The 27,288-nt window shown below is 38.4% G+C and overlaps 2 protein-coding genes across 3 annotated transcripts in view; both read right to left on the bottom strand.

Moving 5' to 3' along the window:
* gpc5a (glypican 5a) overlaps positions 1-5,687 on the bottom strand; it is a 131,505-nt gene extending 125,818 nt beyond the window's left edge. Inside the window, exons 1-2 of the mRNA XM_074667099.1 lie at positions 5,255-5,687; positions 1,614-1,775 (exon numbers count right to left, since the gene is read on the bottom strand). Coding sequence (XP_074523200.1) covers positions 1,614-1,775; positions 5,255-5,429 — 337 coding nt within the window. The 5' untranslated portion in view covers positions 5,430-5,687. The remainder of the gene's footprint in view (positions 1-1,613; positions 1,776-5,254) is intronic.
* A 9,187-nt stretch (positions 5,688-14,874) lies between these two features.
* Positions 14,875-23,342, bottom strand: LOC141787999 (ephrin-B2a-like). Of its 2 annotated transcripts, none has more exons than XM_074666777.1 (5): positions 22,994-23,342; positions 21,947-22,230; positions 20,518-20,610; positions 16,991-17,107; positions 14,875-16,453 (listed from the first exon to the last, which is right to left on the bottom strand). In XM_074666777.1, the coding sequence occupies exons 1-5, from the start codon at positions 23,098-23,100 to the stop codon at positions 16,068-16,070; spliced, it is 987 nt and encodes a 328-aa protein (XP_074522878.1). In that variant the 5' UTR covers positions 23,101-23,342; the 3' UTR covers positions 14,875-16,067. The 2 variants fall into 2 exon arrangements, with proteins under 2 accessions (XP_074522878.1, XP_074522879.1); XM_074666778.1 differs by having other exon boundaries at positions 21,947-22,193.
* Between the last annotated feature and the right edge of the window lie 3,946 nt (positions 23,343-27,288).

Here is a 27,288-nt window from a genome sequence, read left to right as displayed (position 1 = left end):
CCTGTGTGAACAGCCTGCCACAGTTCAGAGGCTGTTACAAGATGAATGATGGGCAGAAAGGAAAAATACACCTTCAGAGATCTAAAGAGGCTGGATAAATGCTAAAACAGACAAGGCCTGAGGCATGTTTTTCTACTGTCAAAAAACATTGATAATTATGTGGACTAAATCAACAGTTCACAGATGCTTCAAACAACTGTTTTCAGTGCAGGCAGCTGCTATTTTATCTTACTTATTTGTGCCACAGACATCCCTCGTTGTCTAGAAACTGTTAAAACCTCATTAGAGGGACACTTTATATTATTTTTAACCTGTTTCTTCATTTAAAGTAATCTGACCTTCTTAATACAGTACAAACTCTCTAGTTCCCTATCAGCTTAATCTGCTGCAACAAATACTTTACAAACATCAAAAATACACTTTAACTCTGTTCATGAAGCTTTCACAAATACTTTTTTTTGGGGGGGGAGTAATAACTATGACCCATTTGTATAAAAAATTTTACCAGAGCTTGGTGCTTATTACCACAAACAAGGACAGGGAGCTCTTGAAAGCTGTATTAATTATCAGCAACCTTAGTTTTTTAAAGAAACCCTTTATAGCAATGAGTTTCACACGCCTTTTTAACAGCCTGTACCAGTAAAATTAAGTAGAAGTAAGATGTTTAAGTGGTGTCAAGCAGCATAAATGTTATAATACATGTGGAGTACCTTAGTTCAACTACAGAGGCTGAGCAGACAAGTCAAACATCTGATGACAAAAACCGAACCCTGTCCCTGCAAACCTCAACTAAATCACTGTGATCATGCAAGACTACCTATAAATCGTTAGAGTTTGGGAGGAGGATAACAGCCCGTCTAAGAACTGAGAGACACCATTAAAGTGAATTAGCTTTAATGATACGTCTGCACATTCAAGTCATAAGCTTCTGTTTCTCTTGCCCTCCCATTTCTGCCGTCATATGACAGCTATCAGCTAAAGTGGGAGAACATCCCACACCAAGCAGGGAGAAGACACAGATCGAGGCAAGTTGTTGCCTGCAAGTCGACTGTCAGTCATTGCTGGGTGAGAGGATGGAGAGGAATGAAAAACAATAAGTGAGAAAGATGGAAAAAAATGTTGACAGGGGAAGTCGTCTGTTAATAATGAGCCAGTGGAAGGATAAATGTGTTCCAGTGATCCAGAAATGAAGGTTTGATTTTCTTATCAGCGCACACAGTGGAGCAGGACACCTTGCACAGGATGTGATTAGTAAAAGCCTCAGTGTGTATTCCTGACAGATTCCAACCTTTAAAGACACCCTCCAACAAATCTTTCTAATCTTACATCAATGTGTAGCTGTATCTGGAGGGGAAACAGACCCTCTGTTTGCTCTAAAGTGAAGCCACGCTGCACACACACACACACACACACACACACACACACACACACACACACACACACACACTGACTCATCCACTGTTTTTACAGCACCCACACAAACCCTCACTCCTAAATGCATACCCCTGCTCAGAAACATACAAACTTCTACATACATACAATTATCTGAGTAAACATTGGCTGCAGAACCTGAGCAGTGATGCCTGAACACACAAAGCTGCTACAGCTCTTACCTTGAAAAGCAGCAACATTGCGTGAGATGAGAAACTTGAGGCTGGAGCTGGACGTCTGGAGGAGGTTTTGGATGTCTCTCCGAGCCGCCACCTGGTACTTTTCTTCCATTTTCTTGGTACAGCAGCTCAGGTTTTTGGATGTGCATACCTGAAGGTCTGAACCTAAGAGTCGATGAGATTTACATGGTGTAAATACAAACAGTACGGAAAAGAGCTAATTTTTTTTTTTAATAAAAGGGGATGGGGAATATTATTTTCAAAAAAACATAAGAGTGTCTGCTTCTGAGATTTATTCCTCTAACATATTACTGTTACAATAAGAAAGATAAGCATTTGATTCCATACAACAGAAACACTTTGTCTGAAAACCCAGTTGGTAAAACTTCAGAGCAGATGCACGCTGCTAAACAGCATTTTTCAAAACATCACTGTTTATTTTTTGGGACAAGAATGCTTACCCCTGTGACTGAGTGAAACGCTAATACATGACAGGCATAAACTGGGGCAGAGGATTTGCTTGCTCTCTTCGGGCTGCTCCACTTTTCTTTACATTCCAAAGATATCCAAGTCAGGTGGATCTGACACCCAAAACTCCCCGCAGGTATGAATAATTGAGCGTGTCTAACTATCTTCTCTATCACCTGTATGAGAAACTGGGAACTGTCCAAAATGACAAGCAGCTTTCCTCTCCTGTGGCAGCATTCATCAACAAAAGAACAAGAAGACTCTCCAGCCATGCTGGCTCTGTGATACTTGGATCAGAGTTTTGCTTTGAGGTGTATGCTGCAAACTGCACATTGGATGTAAACAGGAATGAAAATGAACATGTTTCCCAGCTCAGGTTAGCAACTCACCAGGTAGTTATGTTACTTTTACTCTAAAACAATACCTGAAGGGTCTATTGTGTGTACTGAAAGATGCTGTAGGATGAAAGATTCCCTCAAGACATCCTCTTAATCTCTTTAATTCAAAAAGAGAAAAGGAGTCACTATTTTGGATAAAGAAAAAGACTGACAAACAAAACTTACACACCTAAACTTAAACTTTGTGTCAAATGTGTACAAAGAAACTCAACTGATGGTGTTAATCTGTAAGCAAAACACACTAGATCCATAACAGTTAGCACAGAAAGCAAAGTAGTTTTTAGATTAATATGATTTAAACATTTGTCCAAACAGTAGATTACTTTAAAACCCTTTGAGCTTTATGTTAGCAACAACATGCTAAAAGCAACATGCTAGCTACTTACAATAAAATAAAATATTAGCTCATTAGTGCTGGTGTGAGTGTTAATGGTTGGCCTTCTAGGGACCATGATCCTCATGGATTAGTAGGTATAAAAGAAAAGATGCTGAAAGATCAGTAGAAAACCACATGTTGACACAAAAAATTAATCATACATGTTCCCTAAGACATACAACTCCCATGTCTTTGTAAGGTATGAAGTTTATTCCATCACAGTGGTTGCTCACACATCTAATTTTTTGTAAAGTTAAAAAAAAAATGGAACGCTATCTAGAAGTGCTCAAGTTCAAAAATGTTTCAGTTGAGCAACAAAACCAAAACAATTTGGATCTGATAGAAAATCTGCGTCAAAACGTTATCACAACATCAGTCATGTCTCAGGTTTTCCACTATGAACAAATGTAAGCAATCTCAACACATACGGGATAATCAAAACATCTTAAAAGCGACCCAAAACTCTGCAGGAGCCTCTCTGACATGCCTAGGCAGAGCTCACAGAGCTCACAGAGATTTTGCCAGAGACCCTATCAGCTCCCTGCGAGGTTCAAGAGTGAGGAGGGAGCCGGGCAGGCGATGGCACACATGAAGGAATTCAAACTCTCCAAGATAAGACAACTTGAAAGTGCCCCAGGTCCTGTTTTTTTTTATGCTTACCAAGACAACTTCCACTTCTGACACCATGGAAAAGAGAGGAAATGAACCTTTGACTCCTTTGACCAAAACTAGAGGCAGAGTCGCTCTTATCAGGTTGAAAGTAGCACAGAGACAACTGGCGTGGTATCTGAAAATTGTATGTCCCCCAAAAAATACAATAAATGAGACAAATTCTGAAATACTTAACAAACTATCAATCTTTTCCCTGTCTGATGTCCTTGAGACTAATTGTCTGAATCCAGCAAAAACAGAATTTTCCCAAAAGCAAGATAGGTTGAGAGGTTTTTGTTTTGAAATTCATGAAAGAAGATAAAATAGGTGGTAAGTAGAAACTTTCTACTGGAAAAAACACACATCCCGCTTGCAATACAAGAGCAGATTTATCAATCACACACGAAACAGTCAACATTTCCAATTCCAGCTGTTTGTTGTCCATCCTGTTGCCATGAAGATATCTTGGCCTTTTCAAAACACTTAACAATTAACCCCATTCTACCATACAACTTGTCAATTAATCAAGGAAGAAGGCTAACAGATTAATCCTCACTGAAAGCTGTCTTAAATTACAGAGCAAAGAGCAACTCAGCTTGAAATCCATACAGCCACATGGGTGCAATTATGGGCCAGGAGTGTTGATGGCATTATACAGGTTGTTTAGAGGTTTAAGGGGCGTTAGATGGTTCTCTGTCAATTGAGTGGGTTTCTTTACAGCAGCAGAGGAAAGGGCTGCTGGCGTTTATAGGGAGCACTTTGTGGCAGGATGGCAGTCAACACCAGTAAGATATACTTTTCTAGAGAAGAGAAGCACAGAGAGGAGCAGTAGCAGCAGCTGGAAGTCAAGTCACAGCCAGCATGAAACATCAAAAGTCATAATCCCCACCAAAAAGAAATCCTGTGGAGAAGTTTCATGAGGAAAACTTTGTGTGTGGTGCTCAGAAAGTGAGGTGGACCCTAGTTTACCCAACTTTGCTGAAAATTATTCCTGGTTATTCCTTAATCTGCTTTAGAAAGCCAAGCGAGTGGAGTTTGCTTTACTTTTTGGTTACAGCCTCCAAGTAATCTCAGCAGCTTTGGTTTGTTTTATAGGATTATCATAGCACATGTTATATTAGCTCATGAACACTAATAATACAGAGAGGTAAACAAAGACTGAAAGCTCTTAAAGAGGGTTTTGTTGTGCCAAACTGTGAAACACCTCAGAATACATCTCTCAAACAGTTGGGGTCAACAGGTTTTAAGATGATACAACATTTTGAGTGTAAATCACTGATCTAAATTAGGTAGGCTTGTGTCTGGATAACATTTTGAATTAAGATTAAGTTTAAAGACAATTTATGCAGAAACTGAGAGAATATGCATACCATTTAGCACAAATCTCTTCTCTTTTCTGTCTATATCATTATCATAAGTACAGACACACCTCTAAATGGGTTGAAAATGTGCCTTTCTTAACAACAGACTTCAAGGCGAAAGAAAATGACAGGTTAAAAGTTACAGTAAAGTTAATGAGCTCTACAGGGTGGTTGTCTACGGCTGTGTTGAGTAGCTCCTGATGTGCATTTCTTTCATTCAGTGGATGGCATGTTGGTGCCCTGGTTACTGTGTGGATGAAATGAAGTGACCAAGCATACTTAAATTTCTCAGTGTGATATATTTTATTCAGCCTAAATCGGGTTGAAAAATAACCACCTTCTACCTATACCAACACAATTATTTAGTCTGAGCAGTGGACTGTGGCTTACCTGGTCTGGGACTTAAAGGTAATAACTGACTCGGTCCAATTTGCCGGAGTTGGAAAACTTTGCGCACTTCGTCGCATTTGTTTGTAAATCCAAAACCTAATCCGGAACAACAAGCGATGAGAAATATGTAGTTGGTCCACAGCACGCACATTTTTGTGAAAACGTGGGCCTGCATCCGTACAAAAAAAATACTTCAGGTTTCTGAAGATCCAGTATACTCAGGTAAGTACCGTCCACATGTCGAGTTTCAGGATTTAGCGTTTAGTGTGTCCCTGTGGTGTCTCAACGTGACGAACCAGACATTCATTTAAATCCACTCACAGAGGGAAAGTTACTGCGAGAGACTCCTCTGTATGAAGGCGGCATGTTGTTCAAGTTGGTTGGACCCACAGCAGAGGCGGAACCGTAACGTTACCTGCGCACCAAGACTGCATGTGCATCGTACTTGCGGCCTAACAACGCCTCCTCGTGGTGATAAGGTAGACTCAAGTGAATAATTCTTGGAAATTAAAATCTAAAAATACAAATCATCCCCAACACTCATCCTGGAGCCTTTTAAGGCGTCTTTACTAACTTTGGGTGTAGCTCACTAGAACAACAGTCTATGACTGATATGTTCAAGCCTGAATTTGTTTGTACCTGATGACAATGGCTGTATAATTGTATGGGTTCAATTTGTTAAATTCATTTTTCAATTTTATCCTCCTTTTACAAAATTTTGACATCTTGGTATGTTTGTGCTTTCATTTATCTTTAACTTGTGTGTTACTCTCTGACCAAATCCCCCCTTTTCCATCCACACAGCATTACCAAGTGAGCCTCATGTTAACCTCAATCATTTAGAGAAAACCTTAAATGTTTGCACTGCCTGTTTTTAAATTGTCATGCATTATCTGTTTTTTTTTCTTCCACAACTTCAGGATTTTTGACATCACTGTAGAGCATTTTGAACTGTATTATGTTCTTACAAAAGTTTCCATAAAAATAAAAGTTGAAATGTAATTAGAGACACTAAATTAGGTATTTTTATGGATACTGATCAACTCTATCAATGGGTACCGATTCACATAAAATCAAAAGGTACAATGTTTAGGTACCTTACCACATCCTTGTGATTGTGAGGGAGTGGAAGAGCAGGTGATTTTCCATGCTGGACATTGAACACAGCACTACAAGGTTCTGTATTAGAGGGAAAATATGTTTAATTGGAAAAAGATGTGTTTTATTATTGAACATATTGATATTCTTTACCACATAAACACACAAAAGTACTAAAATTGGTACAGTTGAGTACCAATTGCCAGGTAACAGGCATCATTACTTCATCGTTTCAAATGTAAAAGGTAGCAATCCCTAGATATGTTATCCAACTTGCATAGTTCTGAGTTATTCTTAAAGAAATTATCCAAAAACATTACTAAATATTGTTTTAACCAGGACACAACAGCTTTCACACCAGCTGAGGCTTACCCTACTTATGCAAGTTCTGCTGCGGTGACTCTTGTGGGCATTTTCTTCTTTAGAGAATAACCCTTAAGAGAAAATGGCAACTTTTGACCATTGTTTTCTGAGATGATGCTGCTCTTTATTATCAATCTACAAAGAAAATGATCTCTTTCTTTTAGTTTATATATCTGTCATTTAGGCTCAACACTGCTGCCAATTAATATTTAGGGCTCTATATGTTTAACTGTATAACCTAATGTTCCACTAATAATCCAAATTTCTAAATTGCAAGTTTATTCTCTGAAGGGAAGTCCTCTACCTTATGATCAGGTCTCACAGTCTACAAAAAGACCCCACCACCACCTCCAATGAAATGTCTCTCACCTATACAACCAAGCAATAACAGAGTAACCCAAACCAGATTAAAAGTTTCAGTGATTTTAATATATTTCAAGAAACGGTACAAGTCAACAGTTCATACTCAACCACGTTAATAGTAAACTACACAGTCATGTAAACCAATGTTATAATATTTAAGGACTGATCCTACTGCAAGTCAAAGTCATCTCCTTGTTCCAACACAGGCCGGGACAAGTGCAATACCTCCAGGTACACAGCATTGCTACCAATCCCCACCTGTGCAAGAAGGGACATCTGCATGTATAAAAGCTTTAAACACTTTAAATATGTAAAGAAACAAAATGGATCTTGGTCATAGTGGATTTCCCAGGGTGAAACACAGGTCATCAACACAGTCAGTTTTGCATGGATTTGCACAGCAAACATCAGTTAAAGCTGAATGCAAACCAGCAAAACTGACCAAGTAATGATAATACGCAGATGGGCCTTTGGGAATCTCAAACGTGAACATCAAGCAAGATGTACTTAGACAGAAGAACTTCAAGTGCTTACATTGCAGTAGATAGAAAACACTACCTGCACTATAAGCACTTTAGTACTGCTGAGACTTTGTTGCTTGGTGTGACAAAACATATAAGTCCTTGTTCTTTGGCTGTATCACATGTGTACAGTTCAAGCAAATCGAGTTTGATGTGTCACCCCCAAAACCAGGATTCTGAACACAGGTGGAGAGCAAGCAGGCCACCATCAGTTTTGCATAGATTTGCACAACTCATCTATTCTTGTAGTGCAACTATGCAAAACTAGCAGAGAACTGCAAGATATTTGAGCCCAATTAGTAATTAAAAATGGTCTGGTGGCGCATATCACAGCCCCTTATGCCAGAAGGAGCACTTAGGGCAGTAGGTGCTAGTCTATTTCACTATCTGCACTAGATGCACCTTAGCACAAAGACAGTACTTCAACAAAACATGTAACAGCATGGAACATGCACAACAGTGTCTGTGTATTGCTGTAAGTGCCTCCACTGCAGTAGGAATTACATAGTACTACCTGCACTGTAAGCACTTTGGCAATACACAGACTGTTTACAGCATCATCGCACTTCAATATCATGGACAAGATGATAATATGCCTTTCAAAGTACTTTGAGAGTCCTCTTCAGAGTGGATCTGAAAATGTAAAAAGGAAAACAGAAAAGTTTAGATGGTTCATGATTACAGTTTTATTTATATACAAGTGTAAATGTTTGATGCATGTATTTTATTTCCCCACACAATTTCTCTTTAGACCGCAGTATTCTGAGTTTCCCTAGCATGGGTGTGTTTTGTATTATCTGATAAGCCAATAATTATTCCGAGTTGCTTTGACGAACGATGTTATGATTTATAACAGCAGCACGAGGTCACTGAAAACATGAATGAGCAGCGCAGCCTGCGGCCCGCGTTCCCTGCGCCACTTGGGCGCCTGCGCAGTGAGTGATGTTGATCACCCCTCCCCCATCGTCTTTAACATGGCGCCTCGAAGTGCGCCAACCTTAGCTTAAATGGCTCTGAAACCAAGCAAGTCTGATACATTCTGAGTATTGCACATTAAAAAATGTAGTTGCGTGTCGTTTGCTTACAGGAAATGTTGTAGCTTGCGGTTTTCGAGTTCTCAAAGAAAGAGACTCATGTTCATGTAGAAGCAGGGGCTAGCAGCGAATAGCAGGATAGGGAGGTTAGTTTAGCCGCTGCGGGCTTATGTTAGCTCTAAGAAAACAGGACAAAACGTGGAAAATATATAGAAAGGGAGCATTATAACCCCAACAGATTGCACAGGAGCTTTAAGATGGTTATATGAAAAACAGCTGCTTTAACTTCACATATTGTTTTTGAGTTAATAAAATTGTATTTGAGTTGACGACACTGAAGCTGTTAGCAAACAACAACGAGCACACGCTAGATATTACTGCCCGGTCATCTACTACATTGTGGTGATGATGGTGGTAGTGAGGTAGTAATCGAGTATTGCTGTCTGTGTGAAACAGACGTATAGAAGATTTTAAGGGACAAGAAAGCCTTTACGTTAATGCAGCTAGGCTAGGCTAGCCGAGCTAAAACGCGCGGCCTAACACTGCCCCATGTGCTGCTGCTTTGTTCTGGGGGGCACTTTAACTCACACACCACTGCACTCAACACTGACAAACATATTTGTCAAATTTACAAACTAACTTTTCAGATACATGATTTGCATGTATCCTGGTACAATAGGTTTACATTGGGCCAGATTTTTCCAAACTAGTTGCGAAAACGCAGCGGGGAAAGCTCCGGACAGCTTTTCAAATCTCCCTCATTCCCTCAATGGTGGAGCAGAGGGGGCTGCCATGCGCCTCACGTTACACTGTTTTCATCGCCAGTATAGCATTTATGTGTTAAGGTTTGATTATTACCCACGGCATAATACCAATGCACGTAAAACGAATATAAAACAAATCGTTAGAGATTTCATTAACCAAAACAGAGATTAAAAAATAACCCAAAACCCGACTTCCTTGCCGATAAACATGCGCTCAGTAGACACTCACCAGCCGAAATCCACCATCTTCGCTCACTTGCTTAGGCTGCCGTGTAGTCTCTCACCGACAAAAGAGAGAAATAAATACGTAACTAATCCGAAAACTTTTCTACCAACGAACAAAAACGAAGCATGGAGTAAAATCCCGACTGATCGTGAGTCAATTTACAGCTTAGATATGTCGATTTAAAATGATTGCGGGGTTGGGAAAGTGGCGCGAAGGCGACCAGTTGGTAACCATGTGGGTGAATGAAGGGCGGCTCCCACTGAACGTAAATATCTAGCTACAACCCCCAACTCTCCCTATTAGCATACATAAACTACGGTACTTCCGACCCACATCTCCAACCAAACAGCCTCCACCTCTTCAAGAGAAGGAGAGGGAAACAGAGATATTACTGCGGCTTTTAACAAACAGAAATATATGAAGACTATGTATGCATAGCGGGAAACAGCTTGCTTACTCATGCAGTTACACACACTAAAGTTCTCCGTTAGGATGGTAGAGATAATTATTTCCAAAACGCAATAAGATATATTTTATTTAAGTAAAAAAAAATAGTGGCACTTGTGATTCTTCATTTTGAACAAGGTTATTATTTATTGAGCATGTAAGTTAAAAAATTAGAGGACTAATTAACCTGTTGCTGCTCCTCGACAAATTCAAATAGTTTTTTTTAATGTAATTATATTATATGTGTTGATATTTTGGTGTTGTTTTTTTGAGTATGTAGAATTTACAATTTAACAGAGAAGATGGACAAAGGCAGGGAAATGAAATATATGGAGCTGATTTCATGCAGATTTATATCTTTTTTAATTCACCTTTACATATAAATCAATCAGAAAGCTTTATCTTTTTAACTAGTTTGTTTCAGAAAGTTTTTGACAAGCTTTTTAGGTGAATAGAGTTCATAACTTTCCACTAACTACAGTAATATCTGCTGTAAAAACTGTAGAAGTTAGGGTCCAAAATAGTCTTTCCCCCGTTTTAATTATTGCCCCCTGCGAAAGAGGAATTTAGGCCTAATTGTTTTAACAAAGTGTGTTCTTTAACAAGTTAAAATACAGGACTATCACATCTTCAGCGTTAAAAAAGTGCAGGATTTCAGATTGTATTTTGGAAAAGCTTTATTTCTATGACCAGTGTTATTTAGTTAAATGACTGATTTTGAAGAGGCTCCACAAATAAGTTTTTATATCCTAACAACCTTAAAGCACCAATATCCAATGCAAAATGGCATTTTAAGCACAACTACCATAAGGATGAAATACAAAATAAAACAGGCAAATGTTCAAATTATTTTAAACTATTTTCAAAACATTTTGGAATTTAGTTAAAACAATTTAAATACAAGTATAATGACTGGAATTTTGCACTCAATACAGATAAAAAGCAGAACACACCTATACATTTCGTTAACAATTCAAGAACTCAAAAAAAGTCTTTAGATACTTTGTTTTTTCTTTGTGAGAGGAAAAAAAAGTCTAAGCATGAATTCTGATTTTGAAGGTCACAACTTGGAAGCAACAAAAATATTTGTAACATTTGGAAAGAGCTCATCCCCCAAAAAATCTGTCAACCAAAAACAGAAAAGCCTTTTAGAATCTTATTAATTAAAACCATTTTAGTTGTTGTCTTTTTTTTCAATGCTTATGATGTTGATGACCAAGATTTTTTATTTAAACTTGGCAAGAATATAAGTTTTTAGGGTTGTAGATTTATGTGTTTTTACTGTGGATGACAAAAATGAATTCTTTAAGTGCTCACTTTTTTAAGAGGGAATGAAGCAAACACAGCTACTGCAACTCTACTCTGAATATTTCATTTGAACTGCCCAAAGTATGCTTGAAAACGTTTTATCAGTCTTAAGCAAAAGCTCAAGTCCAACCCTCACTGAAAACTACCACTGTTTTAGCTCCTTCTGTGGCTTAAAACCACATCTTCAAATAAAATCTGATTGCTCACAAAGATTTAGGTACAACTGATGGACTACACTCATTACATTTTCTACAGAGAATTTTTATTTTTAATTAAAGGGTGATGAGTCTCCTCTTTTATTCCCACCTCAGCACTTTTGAGCTTAGTGAGAATTACCTGAATTTTAAGGAGGGAGGTTTTCCTTCCAGCACTGGAATAGACAAAAAAATGTAGTGTGTCGTAATGTCACATAACTCAACAATGCCCCAGAAGAGCTGAAAATTAATGAAACTATAATCCGATCTTCTGCTGACAATCCGTTTTCTGAAGTTGCATGTCTTCACTCCTGTAAAATGTCACAAATATAAGACTTGTACAGTATGGTTGCTGGCCAGCAGAGGGAACTAGCTAACTGTATACTGTATATCCAAAACGATAAGACTGCTGTTCAACTGTAAGAGGAAGCACAGGCCACAACTTCCCCATCATCTGTTGTTTTTAATATCAGCTTTACGTAACACAGGTAGTTTCAGAGGGTTGAGGGATGGGGGGGGGGGGTTGTCTTGCCGATCAAAAGTTTTAACAGTCATTTAAAATTGTCATTAAGATCTACCGTTTGCTCACTGGCATTGAAAATCTTTTACAGGAATATTCAGAAAAGAGGGATGTGAAAGAAATCATGTCAGATCTGACCTCTTAAATTGTCCATTCCAACACTGGATCTAAGAAGTTTTACTTTAAAACCACAATATCTGTTTCAGCTCTCCTTCCTTCAGCTCACTGTGGGAGAGGGAGCGCTCAGTCATGACCCCCAACCCCCCACACAAAGCTAGCGGTGGGGCTAGTTCCTCTGCATATGGAAGTGAGGTGGGGGGCGGGTGGACGAAGGGAGGTTGTAGACTTCACATCGTCCCATGGGGTCAGATAAAAGCTTACTGCTCTCCTTAGTGGACCCCCACCCCCACATCTTCTCTTCAAGCTTTGTGCTCTTTGCACAAATGATAGTCATGAAGATGCAATATTAGTGCTGGTCACAGCTGCAAAACTCAGATTCTTTCACATCATTTGCATGTAATTATTCATATTTCTTTAGATAAAGGCAAAGGAAGTGGTGTTAATTGAAAATGCAGCTGCACATGCAGGTTAGGATCCAAAGAAAGGTGAGCAGAGCACACATTTTTGGAGTAAATATGTAACATTTATCACCCTGCGTGAGTAATATTTAAACCTGTTGAGATTCAGAACACCCTCTCAGATGCAGCACCCCTTCTGTTCCTTCTTTCTAAAATGGCCTACCATATCTAAGCCCCTCCCACCACAGAGGCCATGAGCCTGGGGGTCCCTGTTTTGTTCTTCCTATAAAAGCCCGGCCACCATTGTCTAGGCATGACCCCAAGGTCAACTGAACTCACCTCGCCTGACCACGGCCCATTCAGCTGCGAAGACTACACAGGACAAAAACATCTCACAAGAGCAGGGATCACTTCAGGCGAGGGGGTGGGAAGACACACACACAGAAACACACAGATAGTGAACATGCTTTGCTGTGTCTCAGTGTTAGATTGTGTTTTTTTTTTTTTTCTCAACATAGAACAACACCAGAGTCATGTTCAAAGTGATCCAAAAGCACATTTCTGTGAGGAAAAGCAGAGGTCTTTGAGATTGGAGCTGTTGGCGTCGCAGAGATTTGTTGAAACATCTGAGAAATTTTGGCTCACTAAAGAAGTTATTTACGAATTGTTTTTCAGGATATATTTCATGATTATAAGCTTTATTATCATTTTTTTGTTAAATGGGAAATTGCATTTTTTCTACCAGAAAAGGACAACAAAAAAAAAAAACTTCCACACTCTTCATTTTGGCTGATATTCTGAGATACATGCAATTATTGCAATTAAATTGCTTTTACTATAATGTTCTCCAAAGCTGATTTACATTGGGGTTTTTGTTTTTTTTTAGAACTGGCTTAATTTCAGATGAGTATCTTCTTTGTTTGAAGCACAGACTGAGCACATGTCCTGAAGATCCTCCAGTCTGGCTCCTCGCTCTCAGAAGCAGCAGTGTCCCTGGTGGAGAGGAAGCTCATGGAGGCTGACAGGTTGAAAATGTGCGGCATGATGTGGCTGAAGGAGCATGAAACATGTTCACCCATGGATGCCATGCACAGCACCCACAGGAGAGACTTTAAGACAGTTAAATGTTGAGTAGTTTCATTATTATCTCCACATAAATCAACGGTTGTTTCTTGTGATTTGAAACCTTTACAGGACAGTTCACAAACACAAAATGCAGGTTGCAGATGTAGGAACAAGATTATTGACAGGTGAGGCTTTAGTTTTGACCGGTTACACAATATGATCCAGAACATTCCAGAAAATCAAACTATATGTTAAATTTCTGTCAATGGATTTTGTGGTTTTGACCTAACACGACATGCTAAAAACTCCTCATGGTGCTATTCACCACAGACTGACAGCCACTCTCCAGTGAGCATCATTAAGTGATGAGGAGACACGCTTCTCTGAGCGGTGCCTAACTCAAGCATCTACCCAACTAAAACCAATCAAAGAACTGCTTTTTAATTCTGAAGTTTGTTTCAAAACTACTAGAGCTAAAACAGAAACAAAAAAGGTATTTGGATCCTTAAAACTAAATGTTGGGGATTCATTTTGAAACATGGCCCCTATTTATTTTACATGTTAAGGATTAGATTAACAAAAAAGTACAAATAGTTTTATTACTTGTCATCAAAATATGCATATCAAATAAGCGTCTATCTCTGCATGGATCTGGATTTGTTGCCCCATACTACATAAAAGCCACTGCAGAAAATCAATTAAAATAATTATAAGACTTTATGTACTTGTCATTCAATAAGGGCAAAAACATTTAAAAGAAATTTCCCTTTAATAATTATCCTTTAACTAACACTAAGCTGCTGAGTGATCTTGGTACCAAACTGAAAGCTAAGGAGATGAGCTCTGATTTATCCCTGTAACACTCACATTTCTTTATTGCATCTCATGGATTGTTACTCTATGAGCTTTGGAAAGCGAAGAAAAGAAGATAAACAAGATAACTGCATACACACTAAAAGAAGTCTTGACAAAGTCTTCATGTTGAGTCATTAAATTTCTTTAAAGAAGGCAAAACCATACAAAGATATGATGGTAGCCTTGGTCAGAGAAGCAAGGTGTTTATTTTTTTCAAATAAATGAATAAAACCAGCAAAATCCTGTTTTTTAACTGTACAACAATTCAAAGTTTACACAGTTGTAGAAATTCCATGTCAAAGTGCTTACAAATGGAGTGTACCAGAGTGATTTTGTCCCTTAAAGATTCAGCAGAATATGAAAAACACATTAACTGTACAAATGAAGCTGCCATGTGCAGCGGCAAGGTAAGGTTTTTTTCTTGCTCAATAAATAGTTTTTAATGCATCAATAGTAATTTGATTTGATTTACATTTAAATGTACTATAGAGACATTTTTAAGATAATCAAGCAAAAGTCTTGTTTCCCTTGAAAAAAAATTTAAGTTTTTGTATAAAGCCTCATCTGGTAAATTTTTCAATATAAATGTATCTACTGTTTTGTTTTACCTTAAGCCAAACATTCACAGGTTTTGAGGAAAAATTACAAGTGTATGTTCAAATCCCCAGAGTGATAATTGATTGCTCTCATGTCTCTTTTTTTTTAAAACAACACTCCAAATTTGATTTAATCAGGTTTTGGAGGAGCTGCATTACACTCTGGTTGACTGAAAACAAAGTTATCATTTCATATTTCATAAACTGCTTGGTGGTCCAAATCTCCAGTTTATGTAATCGTAATTACCTCCATCAAGGTAGTTATACAAAAAAGGTGCTGATTTTCTGTCTGGCAAAAGAATTGTAGAAAAATCTGGGTCTTGATTGTCATTACACTTGATTGAATGCTTTAGTGTGGGCCAAGAAAGAATCCACTGAATGTTGGGCTGCAGGACTTGTTTTCATGCAGATTTCATAACAAATATTTTCATGATAATCTTCCAAATTTACAATGTTATTCAAATGAAACATTTTCGGTTTTGAACATTATACAAAAAATGAGTTGCTAAAATATTAATGTTAATGTGTTTTAAGTGGTTGCACTTGCATTTTTGCATAGAAGACTGGGCTACCGGCCTTGGCAGAGACCTGCGCTCTAAGGGTGCCTTTCAGTTCTGTTTAGTCCAAAAATCACTGACCATCAAGTTCATGTAGCAAAGTAAAAAGCATTCTGAAACAGAAATGCTTAAGTTACATACAGGTATCTCAAATTTAACACAAGTGCAGATCTGATTTATTGTATTCTGTCGACATAATTTTCCTATCTGCTTGTCCTTTCACTAAATAACAAAAAAAATGTTTCAACAGAATTTTGTCCTCATGGTGCAGTGGATCGCAAAGATCAAACTTCATTTTGTCTTGTCTTTAAACTTGCCTCAAAAAACAGCTGAGTGTGTTTCTGACAGTTTCTCAGCAAAAGTCATTCATCTGAGCAGCACTCATCAGACTTTGTAGTAGATGTTGGTGGGACTCTGGGGTGTTATCTCCTGGACTATGTACACAGGAGGCCCGTAATCTGTGCTCACACGCTCGTAATGACGACAGATCATGCTGTCAGAAGCCCGCATAGGAAAGACCACGTCGCTGCGGTCAGAGCCGTTGTTGTCGCTGCTGATGCTGTCCCGCTTGGGTACAGCCAGAGTGTTGAGAGACACTGGGGCGGCCTGCTGGCTGACCGGTACACACTGGCGGCGACGGTACCTCCACACAACCACTACGACAATTATGATAACCAGGAGCAGGATCAGAACACCGCAGACAACCCACAGGAGAAGTCCTGGCTCAGAAAAACCACCACCACGTGGGTCTGTTTGTCCTTTTTCTAAATCTGTCATTAGAATGAGCAGAAAGATGAAAGGGTGAATCAGGACAGATGACAGAGATTTAAAAGGTCTCAGACTTTATTTTCTGGTTCAGCAGATCAGTATGTGTAACATGAACAGCTGGACAGAACAGAATATGCTCTAATCTTTAGAAGTCTAGAGTCTGGTTTGGCAGTGAATGGGTCACAGAGTCATTAAGAGGTTAACCTAAAAGTTCTGTGCCCCTAAACCACACTTTTGCCCTTGTTGTAGAAATAACAACTTGCTGTTTTAGCACCTGATATCGAAAAAAATATCACATTTTTCATACTCACAAACCCAAGAAGCTACTGTAGATTTTAAACATCAAAATGTTCTTTTATAGTTAGCTCTAGCTTGTTGGTCGTTCAACATGGCTCCTCTTTATCCATGAGAACTGCATTATCTGAACAACTATGAAACAATAAACTTAAAGCTTGCAGTAAATTTTTGACTACTTGGTCATTTTTCCTTCATCCTTCTGTAACTTTTTCCCGTGCACTGATTTCAGGACGTCATCATACCAGTTTTGCTTTCTGCATCCTCTTCTTTCCCTGATGAGTCTTTGGCCTTGGACTTGGGCTTTGTGGGTGGGAATCTGGTGGGGGACTCCTGGAGGGTTGTAGGTGGATCTGAAGAGCCTAGAATATAATGAAGGAAAATTGACATGAAGACACAACACATGGCTCAACACTGTCCCACAAATCTACCCATTTTTACAGCTGGGAGGTGGGTTTTGTCATTTGTGTGTAGGAAGGGTTTTGTCATGTTGGATGTTCCTATCAAAACTATGATACAGGTTGAATCATTAGTGGTATATCAGTGTCTCCTTTTTTAGTCATCAAGCTAATATAAAAACATCCCCAACAGCAAAGAAAAGAAAAGAAAGACACATTAAAACCTAATTAGACTTCAAAAATTCATGTTCATGTCATGACTCTTTTTCTTCTTACTGGAAAAAAATATCACTAATAATTTCACTTTCTCATCCTACACATTCATGACTCAGAGGAGATATTTAAACTTCTTCTCTGGGTTTTATTACACATAATGATTCCTAACCCATGCTGAGCTTTTTTTGTTTTTGGTTTCTTTTCTGTTTGGAAGGGACCTCACTTCTAACAAGAAGATAATGTTTTTTTTAACCATACTTGGTGGCAGACATTTCTAAACCTCCATAGTAGATAGATCACTGTAGTATTTATTTGTTACTGTTACTTGTTTTAAGAAACTATTGTTTAACACTGATATGTTTCCTCGGGCAGTGAAATGATTTAGAATTACAGTTATTTTCTTCTTTGCTTCCATATGACTTGACTCACCAACTGCTGGCCATTAGAAATAATATGGATTCAAGCAGTGGCGTCATTAGGCCTATTTGCGGGGCTGAAGCCCCCTAAAATATCATTAAGCCCCCCTAAATAATTTGAATGGTAATTTTATTCAACATACTCCTTTCACCTGCTGTGGTTTTCGCGGTGCGAAAAATCGCGGACGAGTCGAGTCTTTTGAATAGCTTTTTCAAACGAACGGTGAGAACCGATTCACAGTTATGAGTGAGCCGTTTGCTCTGAAATGTGCCGGCAATTTGCATTCAGTAATGGCTTGCAAACAAAGGGCTGACACGGAACAGTTCTTTTTGTTCACTGAAAAGCGCTGTTCATAAGAGTCGACTCGTTCGAGACCGTCCCATCTTGTGAAAACCTTCGCGGTACTAGGACAACGAAAGTAACGAAACAAAGCCCCTGTTTAGTAGTGGAAGAAGATAATACTTTGATTGTAGAAGCCAGCTTAACTGATGAGGTAAAAACGACTCAAAAAGGGCACACAAGACCATTTGGAGTGCTGAAGACTTATCTGATGACAAAGAGACAGGCTAAACTTTCACATTGACTCCCAGCGTTTAAGCTAAGCTAGGAGCTGTGGGCAGGCTTTATCCATCTCTTCTACCTTGTTACTTGACGGACAATCAAAAGGATGGAGTCTATCTTCGTGCCATCATCATCAATAAAGAATGGATATCAGGAAGTTTTTCCAAAAAGTACAAAGTAGTCTGTTGCCAATTCACATTAATAGTCTTCTAAAATAATCCACTGCCTATAAACTGCTCTGTGTTATGGGATATGTAATGTCCAACATTTCCCATAACATGGACTGTTTTATTTAAATTAAACCAGAAGTATTCACTGGCTTTGAAGGCAAAATATTTTGAGGTCCCCCTGCTGGCTGGCTGCAGTTTATAACAGATGGAACATGGGTCAATATATATATATATATATATATATATATATATATATATATATATATATATATATATATATATATATATATACACACAGTCCAAAACTGGAAATGTATCAATTTTCATTTGTTTATTCTGTTTATGTGTGAGAAAAAGTGCATTTGTAAGTGTGTGATGCGGCTCTTTGCCTCTGACTGGTTGGCCACCCTTGGTCTACATTATACCCTTAAAGCCCATTTTCTTAGCCTCTGCTGCTTTTTGCCACTTCTCGTTAACAGTGGTGGACCGTGCCAGTGTTACATCTTAACCTTAAGATTTTCTTACAGAATCAGTCAAGAAAAGATCTTTATAGTGAAGCACGTAATAAGATAAGCCAGCAGTTTCAGGGCTTCCTAGCTCTTGATCTGTTGCAGGACAAAAATCTGTCTGCCACAACTCAGATATCTGACCTGTTGATAATGTCATGAAAGAAGCACCTCTCATCTCTTAGCAAATATTGTCCAGTACATGCCCAGGGGGTTCATTTTGACAAAAGGTCCCCCTTGCTTCTCTTCCAATTCAGGTAAAAAAATCTGACAACTTTCTATGCTACCAACCATATTTTAGTTTCAGTTGTGGGTAAGAACCACTGAGCAGCTATAATGCTTCACTTTGATTCACAACATTCAGCGAACAACAAATATAAAGATTTTTAATCTAGTGTTTTCATTTATGGACTTATGATGACCACTGACATTAATAACCATTCATGCACAGTTAGTCAGCCAGTCTCTCGTGTTATAGTTTTGAGTCAGTGCATTAGCATCACTTAACCCTAAATACACAAAATAACTATGATAAGATTTTCAGCTTTAAAGGCACAATCCGTAAATCCAATGCTTAACTGGGGTGCTGCCATAAAACCCAAAATCTGAACTCTCAACTGTAAACTGCAACTTCATGTAAAATATGTTGAGATTAATAAGAGATTACAACTAAATCTGAATTATTAATGTTTTCTGTTGCTGTTAAAAGGTTTGTTTACATCAGCAGTGTTTGTAAACACCACGGGAAAAACAGCTCCAGATTTTCAGTTATGATCAGATGAGAAACACAAGTTGCAATTTTTTTTTTACTTCATCTCCAACTCAAACTGCTGAATAATTCAGATAAATAGTTTCTTTCTGGGGTCAATAGATTGCATTTTTGGGCAGTGACAGATTTAGGTTTAAAAGTGAAAAATAAACACAACGTGTTTAATTTAGACGATTCTCTGCAACTCAGAAGGATCACTCAAGTACATTTTCAAAAAGGACACTAGATGCTTCTTTCTTCAACGTTACCTACCTACTGTCAAACTCCTTATAGTTGCTGTACATTTTTAAAAACAATGTTTCTGCATGCTTAGTGCATTATATAGTGATTTGTCCTCAGGGAATTTAAAGGGTGTAAACTGAATATGCTCAGAATTAGTTTTATTAAATTGTAATGTAGACTACAGAAGCACAAAATGAGAGAGTAAGAACCCATCAGTTATACTAAAGTTCATACACTAAAAGATTATTGACTGCCGCTGCCAGTCTGAATGATCGCATGCAGATTAATACTGACGGCCTTAAGCTGCCAGTGGTTTGAATTCAGGATTGGAGATAATTCATGAGGAAATCTCTCAACGAGAGAAAGAAGGGATGATCAGGATTATCTGACCACTTAGTCATCCCAGTCAGGAGGTGATATTGTTGCATTATAACAAACAGACTGACATAATATTGAGCATCATTTTGTCATTTAGCTGTGTCATTCTTTCAATAAGAAATGCAGAATACTCACTTTGACCAACTCTCAGCACAAGCTTCATGGATTTAGTTTTACACACCCCTCCGTTTTGGTTGTCCAGACCTTGCAGAGGGCCTGTAGAGGTGGCTGATATGCAGGGAGAGGAGAGAGAAAACATTACAGTTGAACTTTTTGGGGGGTTAAGATATAAAAATGTGTATTCGTTAAAGTCATTATAACTTAAAACGATCCAGGATTTATTTATTTTTTATTTTTTTTGCAGGCTGTTTAGCCAGTTGCAGAATATTGCATCACAAAAGCAACAAAACACAAACTGTAATGTTTGTTATGGTATCTGGATAGTTCCACTTAAAGAAAAAAAAACATTTGAAAAGAGGCATTCAGCGCCTGCACCAAAAATAAATAAATAGAAATAAATAAATTAAATTGCTCCAGGCATCCATCAGCAGTTTCCATAAGTCAAACTGATGTCTCCATGTTGCTTGTTTCCTTTAATAAAAGTCTAAAGTCTTAAGGTATTTGGTTTTATGTTGCTTAAATGTTTAAATTCTTCTGCTAACAACTCTCTGGCCAGATTTTCTTTTAGCACATCTTATGATAAACAACCTTAACTATAAATAAACGTATCTTTTCAGCTCTGAATTAAAGTAAGTAGAAATTTTCAGAATAAGTTTATATTTGGAGTATCACATCATTTACCAAAGCACGCCCATATAGATCTACACAAACACACACAGCAAGAACTCTGGTTCACCCCTGCTCCTCCCACACACACAAACACACATACACAAGCACACTGGTACACACAGTGATACACACTCCCACACACACACACACACACACACACACACACACACACATACAACAGACACACATACACACACAGACTTGTTAGCAGCATTTAGGTCAGATAACAACATCTCACAGGCCACAAGCCACGTTGCCATGAAAGCTCCCTTCAAATCTGCCTGATGCTGTAAAAGCCTTGTGTGATTTGGGGCATGTAAGCCCTTGGAATCACAGTGGCCTGCCAGAGCGAAGTGTGCTGTCAGAGCGCGGCGAGGTGGATGAGGCTACATGGTCAGACTTGCTCTCCATCTCATGCATCACTTGCCACTAAGATGCCGGTTCAACCGACAGCGACCAAATAACGAGGCCACATTTTTGTGATTCTCACGCAAACTGACACGCAAATTGAGAGGGAGGCGAGGCCAACGGAGGCTCCAGAGGAGGAAGAAGAGAAAGAATTGATTCAAACACTGCCCCACCTGTAGAAACCAGCAGATATTGTGTCTGCCTTTCCCTAACAGACAAGTGTTGCACATGTTGATATACTACACACACACACACACACACACACACACACACACACACACACACACACACACACACACACACACACACACACACACACACACACACACACAGGTGACTCAGGTAACATTCTGACGTCATGACTCACAGGTGATGTAATAATCCCTCCCCTTGAGGAACTCCAGACCCCACAGGTTGGGACTGAACTCCTGGAACTTGAAGGTGAACTTGACATCCCTGTGAGGTTTGTCACAGTTGAGCAGAGGCGTGTCAGTCTTGTGGATGGTGCAGCTCTCCATCTGACTTTTAGAGACCAGGTACACTCGATAGAACTCTTCCTTAGCCCCTGAGGAAGCATCCGCCCGGGGACACACAATGTCCATCTTGTCCCCAATCTGAGGATACAGGACCAGACCTTTATCTTGACTAAACCTGTAAAAGAAGGTGAGAGGCTATCCAGTTATCCAGTGAATAAAGGACATGTTAGGTTCAACTGCAGCATTAACATGTCGGCAATGAACATGTCTGAAAGAAGCATAGAAAAGTGCAGTATTTGGCCAGAAGGCTTTTTGATCAACAATTCATCAAAAAACAAACATAAACACTGTATGCATTTTGAAGTTAAAGGAAGCACAACCATCAAATTGTAAAAAGAAAAAAATGCCCATTAAAAGTCTAACAAAATCACTGCCTGTCTTTGAAATGCTGCCTTTGTGTAAAGAATTGACCAACCATATGATATTCAAATTAATGTAGAATTATTGATTAATTAATCAGACAAGATGATCCACGGACTTTAATAAGCAGCTATTTTTTCATAATAAGTCAGCTGAGATTTTTTTCAAGCACACATTCTAAACAAATTCCCTCATTTCTTCCTCTTATTACAGGGTTTCTTTTTGTTTCTTCTTACAGCAAACCAAATACTTTCTAGACTTTAACAAAGCTGTTTTACAGAAAATAATTCATGGAATACTTGTGCAATGTTCTGACATTGTGGAAATAATAAACAAACCAATCATGAAGATAATAGCTAATTCAATTTTTTATATTATAGACGCTACTCATGTAATATACTATCAAACTTAGGGAGCAGTTAAATCTTCCTGAGCTGAATGAATGAGTAGAGGTAAAAAGCAGCAGCAGAAAGTTGAATCCATCATCTGAGATCGTCAAAAGTGGTCCATGCACTCACTTTGTGTTGGAGCTGCTCCAGTGGATCGACTCCAAAGTGACGGCACGACATGAGCTAATGATGGCCAGCAGGATCAGGGCACCGCAGCTCCATGTGGTTCTCCCCATCACAGGAATAAATGTTAGGTTTCCCGGCGGCTCGGTATCATAAACCAGAGTGAAAAAGGGCAGAAATGTGTCGCCTCTGCTGCATGTCTCCTGCGGCTCCAGGTGCGCGCACAGGACGCATCCCTCTTGAGCGCAATCCCAACAAGTTACGAGTCTTCCCCCCACTGTAGTATGAAATTTTCCACATTGTGCGTAATTGGCTAGAAAATCATCCCTGTGACGAAATCCGTGTATTGAGGACAGGGCTTGTGTGGAGTATTTGAGCGATCAGCTGACTGACCGGTCCGCCCATACACTGGCTCGTGCGTAGGGGAGGATGGGGCTGGTTGGCACAGTTTTATCCCTCCCTCATGAAAATATACAAAGATCAATAGAACGAGGCTCTTTGCAGGAAAATGCTTTATCTTGTTTCTCGATATACTTCAAAACATATTTAAAAAAAACACATTCTCACAAATATACTTAAATACATTCCAAAATCAACACATTTAAGCTGATTATGTTTGATTTCTAACACTTGATCAAAATGGAATAACATTTTCTTGCTCAAGGTTTTGTTCTAATATATACTTTAATGAATTAAATAAATAAATAAATGTCTTTGAGATAAGGATCAGTATATGTAAAAGTTAGTGTGTGCAGTGTTAATTGTGTGAGTGAGCTTATGTATAAATGTAAATGAATCTTGCAACAGAAGATACAAAGATGAAGCCAATCTGCAGGCCAGGATAGGGACCAAGATTGCAGTGCAGCTCAGATTTTAAAACCTCCTGAGCCCAGGCTGCTCAGGTGTGTTTCAGGTGCATCAGTAACAAGCTCCCTCAGTTAAACTCCACCCACTGATACCTGTAACAAGAAAACAGACCCAACAGCAGGAGAGGAAGACAGAGCACATGACGAAGGCCTTGGCCGTCAAAATAAATGAAACTTGTTTTACTTGAGTTAGAGTTGATGATGTTTCTATTATTATTATAACCCAAGTTTCTTCTGTGTCCGAAAGTCTTCCCTTGATAGAAGAAACGTGTTTTCAGGTGCTTATTCTGAACAACAGCTAGAAATGCCCTTATTTATTTTAAGAGAACTTTAAAGTTAAGCTAAAAATTAAAGTATAACAATACAGTTAAAATGTAGTATTTGTCTAAAGTCTAAAACAGTATTTCTCAAAGTGGGGTCCCAGGACCCCAGGGGTTCTGCAAACCATAGCTTGGGGGTCCGCAGAATAATTTAAAAATTATTGTAAAAGTGTGTTTTATCACTAGAAAAGCATATGAAACATAAACTGGGATCTCTTGTAACAGTAAAATCAGGTATTTTGCCAGTACTCTAACCTAATTAAATTCTGTGCCATGAGATCAATTCTCATATGATCATCACTTGTATATCACTTCATAGTGCACAAAAAAAGAAAAACAAAACAAAAAAAACACTTTTGTGAAGTGGTATGCACAGATTTTTTAAAGGGCAGGTGCGGAAAAAACTGCACGAGAGCAGTTTATTATATTTTAACCATCTAAAAAGACAGTTAGGTGTGTTATTTCACCCAAGAGGGCACTTAAGCCTGTGTTTCAGGCCATTAAGGGGTTTGACCAACCTCTATGTTTCCCTCTGTGCACACCACTACCTTGGAGTCAGCCTCTTCTTAAAGTTTACAAAATGATTTACTTGGAAGGTATAATGTAGCCTAATTTGTTGCAAAATACTATATATTAAATTATGAAATACTATTAATGTTATGCTAATTATTGTTACAATAATGAGGAGGTCCTTGGAAAAATGTCCACCCTGAAATGGGTCCATGGTCTAAAAAAGTTTCAGAACCTCTGGTCTAAATAAAAAATAAAGCTATGAAAAAGCTTCAAAGCATAGTGTACAGACTTGATGGACTGGTACTCTCCCTGGTGGGGAGAGGGCAGGCTATGGATGAGTGAGACATCTTGAGAGCTGTGACTCATTCACCTTAAACAGTTATGCTCATACATGAGCTTTAATACCGCAAAAATATACAGCTTTACTGGTCATTGCCTTAAAATGTTACTGAATATATTTGATACATCTTTGGCGCTTTCCTGAGTTTGATATCTTCTTAGGTTGATCTTTATTTTGACATCGATCAACACTGGAAGTCAACATTGGACGGATGGCTGGATTTTCTTTAAAATCCTGTATATTCTGTATTTAAGGGGCCTAGACAGTAATCCGCTCATTTTCAGGGACTCTGAACTAATGACAAAGTGGTTTAAAAGATTACACAGGCTTCTGTCACAAGACTAAAGCAGCACAAGTGACAGCCGAAATGTCTGCGCTGTTTGTGTTCAAAGTGTGGGGAGCATCTTTATGAATCATTAAAAGTGAGTTTAGATATGGACTTCACAGACAGCACTGGAAATATGTAAGAGATGTTAAACAGGAGATCATACAAGTACAACTTTGGTTTTTTAGGAATAAATTTAAGATGTACAATCCTCTGCTGTTGGTACTGACCTTTTTTGTTTTTTTACTGCCAATACAAGACAAGACCAGGTATCAGAAGCAACATGAATGTAGTTTTTGGCTTTTACAGAAAAGGAAAAGAAAAAAGTCAAAATTAGGACATGTCTAGCAAGAAGACAAGTTTATTAACCTCAAACACACCACTGCATGTCAGTGGGGTATCAGAGTTTGGGTTTGCCCAAAAGATGATTTGCCCAGCACTTGGTAGTTAAGAGATGGTTGTTTTTTATTTTTTTACTTCCTCTTTTCTGTCTTTATGTTTTACAATTGCAGTTTTTAACACGGTATACTTTGATTGAGCAAGTCCATTAATTTAGTAAAAGTAGTTTAATTTTTTCAATTAAGAAACAGTGTGATTTAATGAAATGAAAATTACCATTAACTCAAAGCATCAAATAAATAAATAGTAAAAAAAAAAATCTGCAGGTATTGAAAAGGAGACAGTTTGTGTAGTTAGTTCATGACTTTATTTGATGTTAATAATATATGCTGATGAAAAAACAAGAGATAGAACTGTCTGGTGTTAGCAGATATGCTAATTTACATTTGTAATGCACAAATACTTGACTGAAAAAGACATACAATTGACAATACAATACATTCTGTGTCATGCAGAATTTAAAGCGATGACAGGTCTGGAGTCATCCTGTGAGAGGGGCTGTATCCGTGACAACGAATGCATTTTCATGTGTTTGTCAATGGTTTATTCATCCTATGAAGTGTGAGAACGTTTCCAACACCCAATCTTTCAGTGTTTCTTAAAAATTAAAAATCACTCACAGAAGCTTGGCTCTCTGCCTTTAAGGCAGCAATATTCCACCAAATGGCTTTAGCCTTCAATAGAGCAATATGTTCCTTTGAAAAAGGGCCACTGTGGGGCTGCAGATGGCCTAGCGGTCTAGGTCAAAACCCATGCGGTCTGCCCTTGAAGAGGTTGTCTGGGTTCAAATCCAACCTGCGGCCTATCTCCCATGTCATTCCCAACTCTCACCCTGTTTCTTACTCCATCCAAGGGAGATGCCAAAAATAAAAATAAAGCAGTGCAAGAGATTGACCAACTGCTGTTCATTAGAAGTTGTGATCAGGTTGACCAGAAATGATAAGGAAAGTGGTCCAATTAATGCTCTGGTTAATTTATGTGAGATTATATTATTAATCCAAATACGTGGTTAACATAATTCAAATCTGACACAGTATGAATGAAATGTAGATTTAGTGAAAAAAAATAATAATGACAAGAATACCTGGATGTAACGGCATGTTGTTTTACAGTTTGACCCATTTTTACCTCACTGTCTGTTGATGCTTCAAAGTCCTGCAGCTCCATATTGACATTTTTTGCAAGTTGTCACTTATTCATGTATTTGCAGTGTCAAATTCTTGAGAGTTTCCCCAGAGTGAAGCTAATGCTAACATGTTAGGCGTCTTATATCAAACAACCCCTATCACGATTAGCATTATCCTCAACCTGGGACATGAACCCGAAGGCTGTGTCACCGTCCACATGCTCACCTCACCTTTACTGTTCACACTTTTGAGGATGACCTGCAGGGGGAGACAGATATCAATTATGAATTTTGAAATGTTAACAAGAACTGCATACTGTTGAGTTTTGGGTAACCTACATTAGATATTTGCTATTAGATATGCTAACCATGATAGGATAAACATTTATTTTATAAGAAAAATATATTTTAA

The sequence above is a fragment of the Halichoeres trimaculatus genome, unplaced genomic scaffold, assembly GCF_033239565.1.
Source record: "Halichoeres trimaculatus isolate MK-OKI-2021-1 unplaced genomic scaffold, fHalTri1.1 fHalTri1_scaffold_3, whole genome shotgun sequence".
Classification (NCBI taxonomy): domain Eukaryota; kingdom Metazoa; phylum Chordata; class Actinopteri; order Labriformes; family Labridae; genus Halichoeres; species Halichoeres trimaculatus.
The sequence above is the reverse complement of the archived record's forward strand: the minus strand, read 5'-3'. Positions and strand labels throughout refer to the sequence as shown.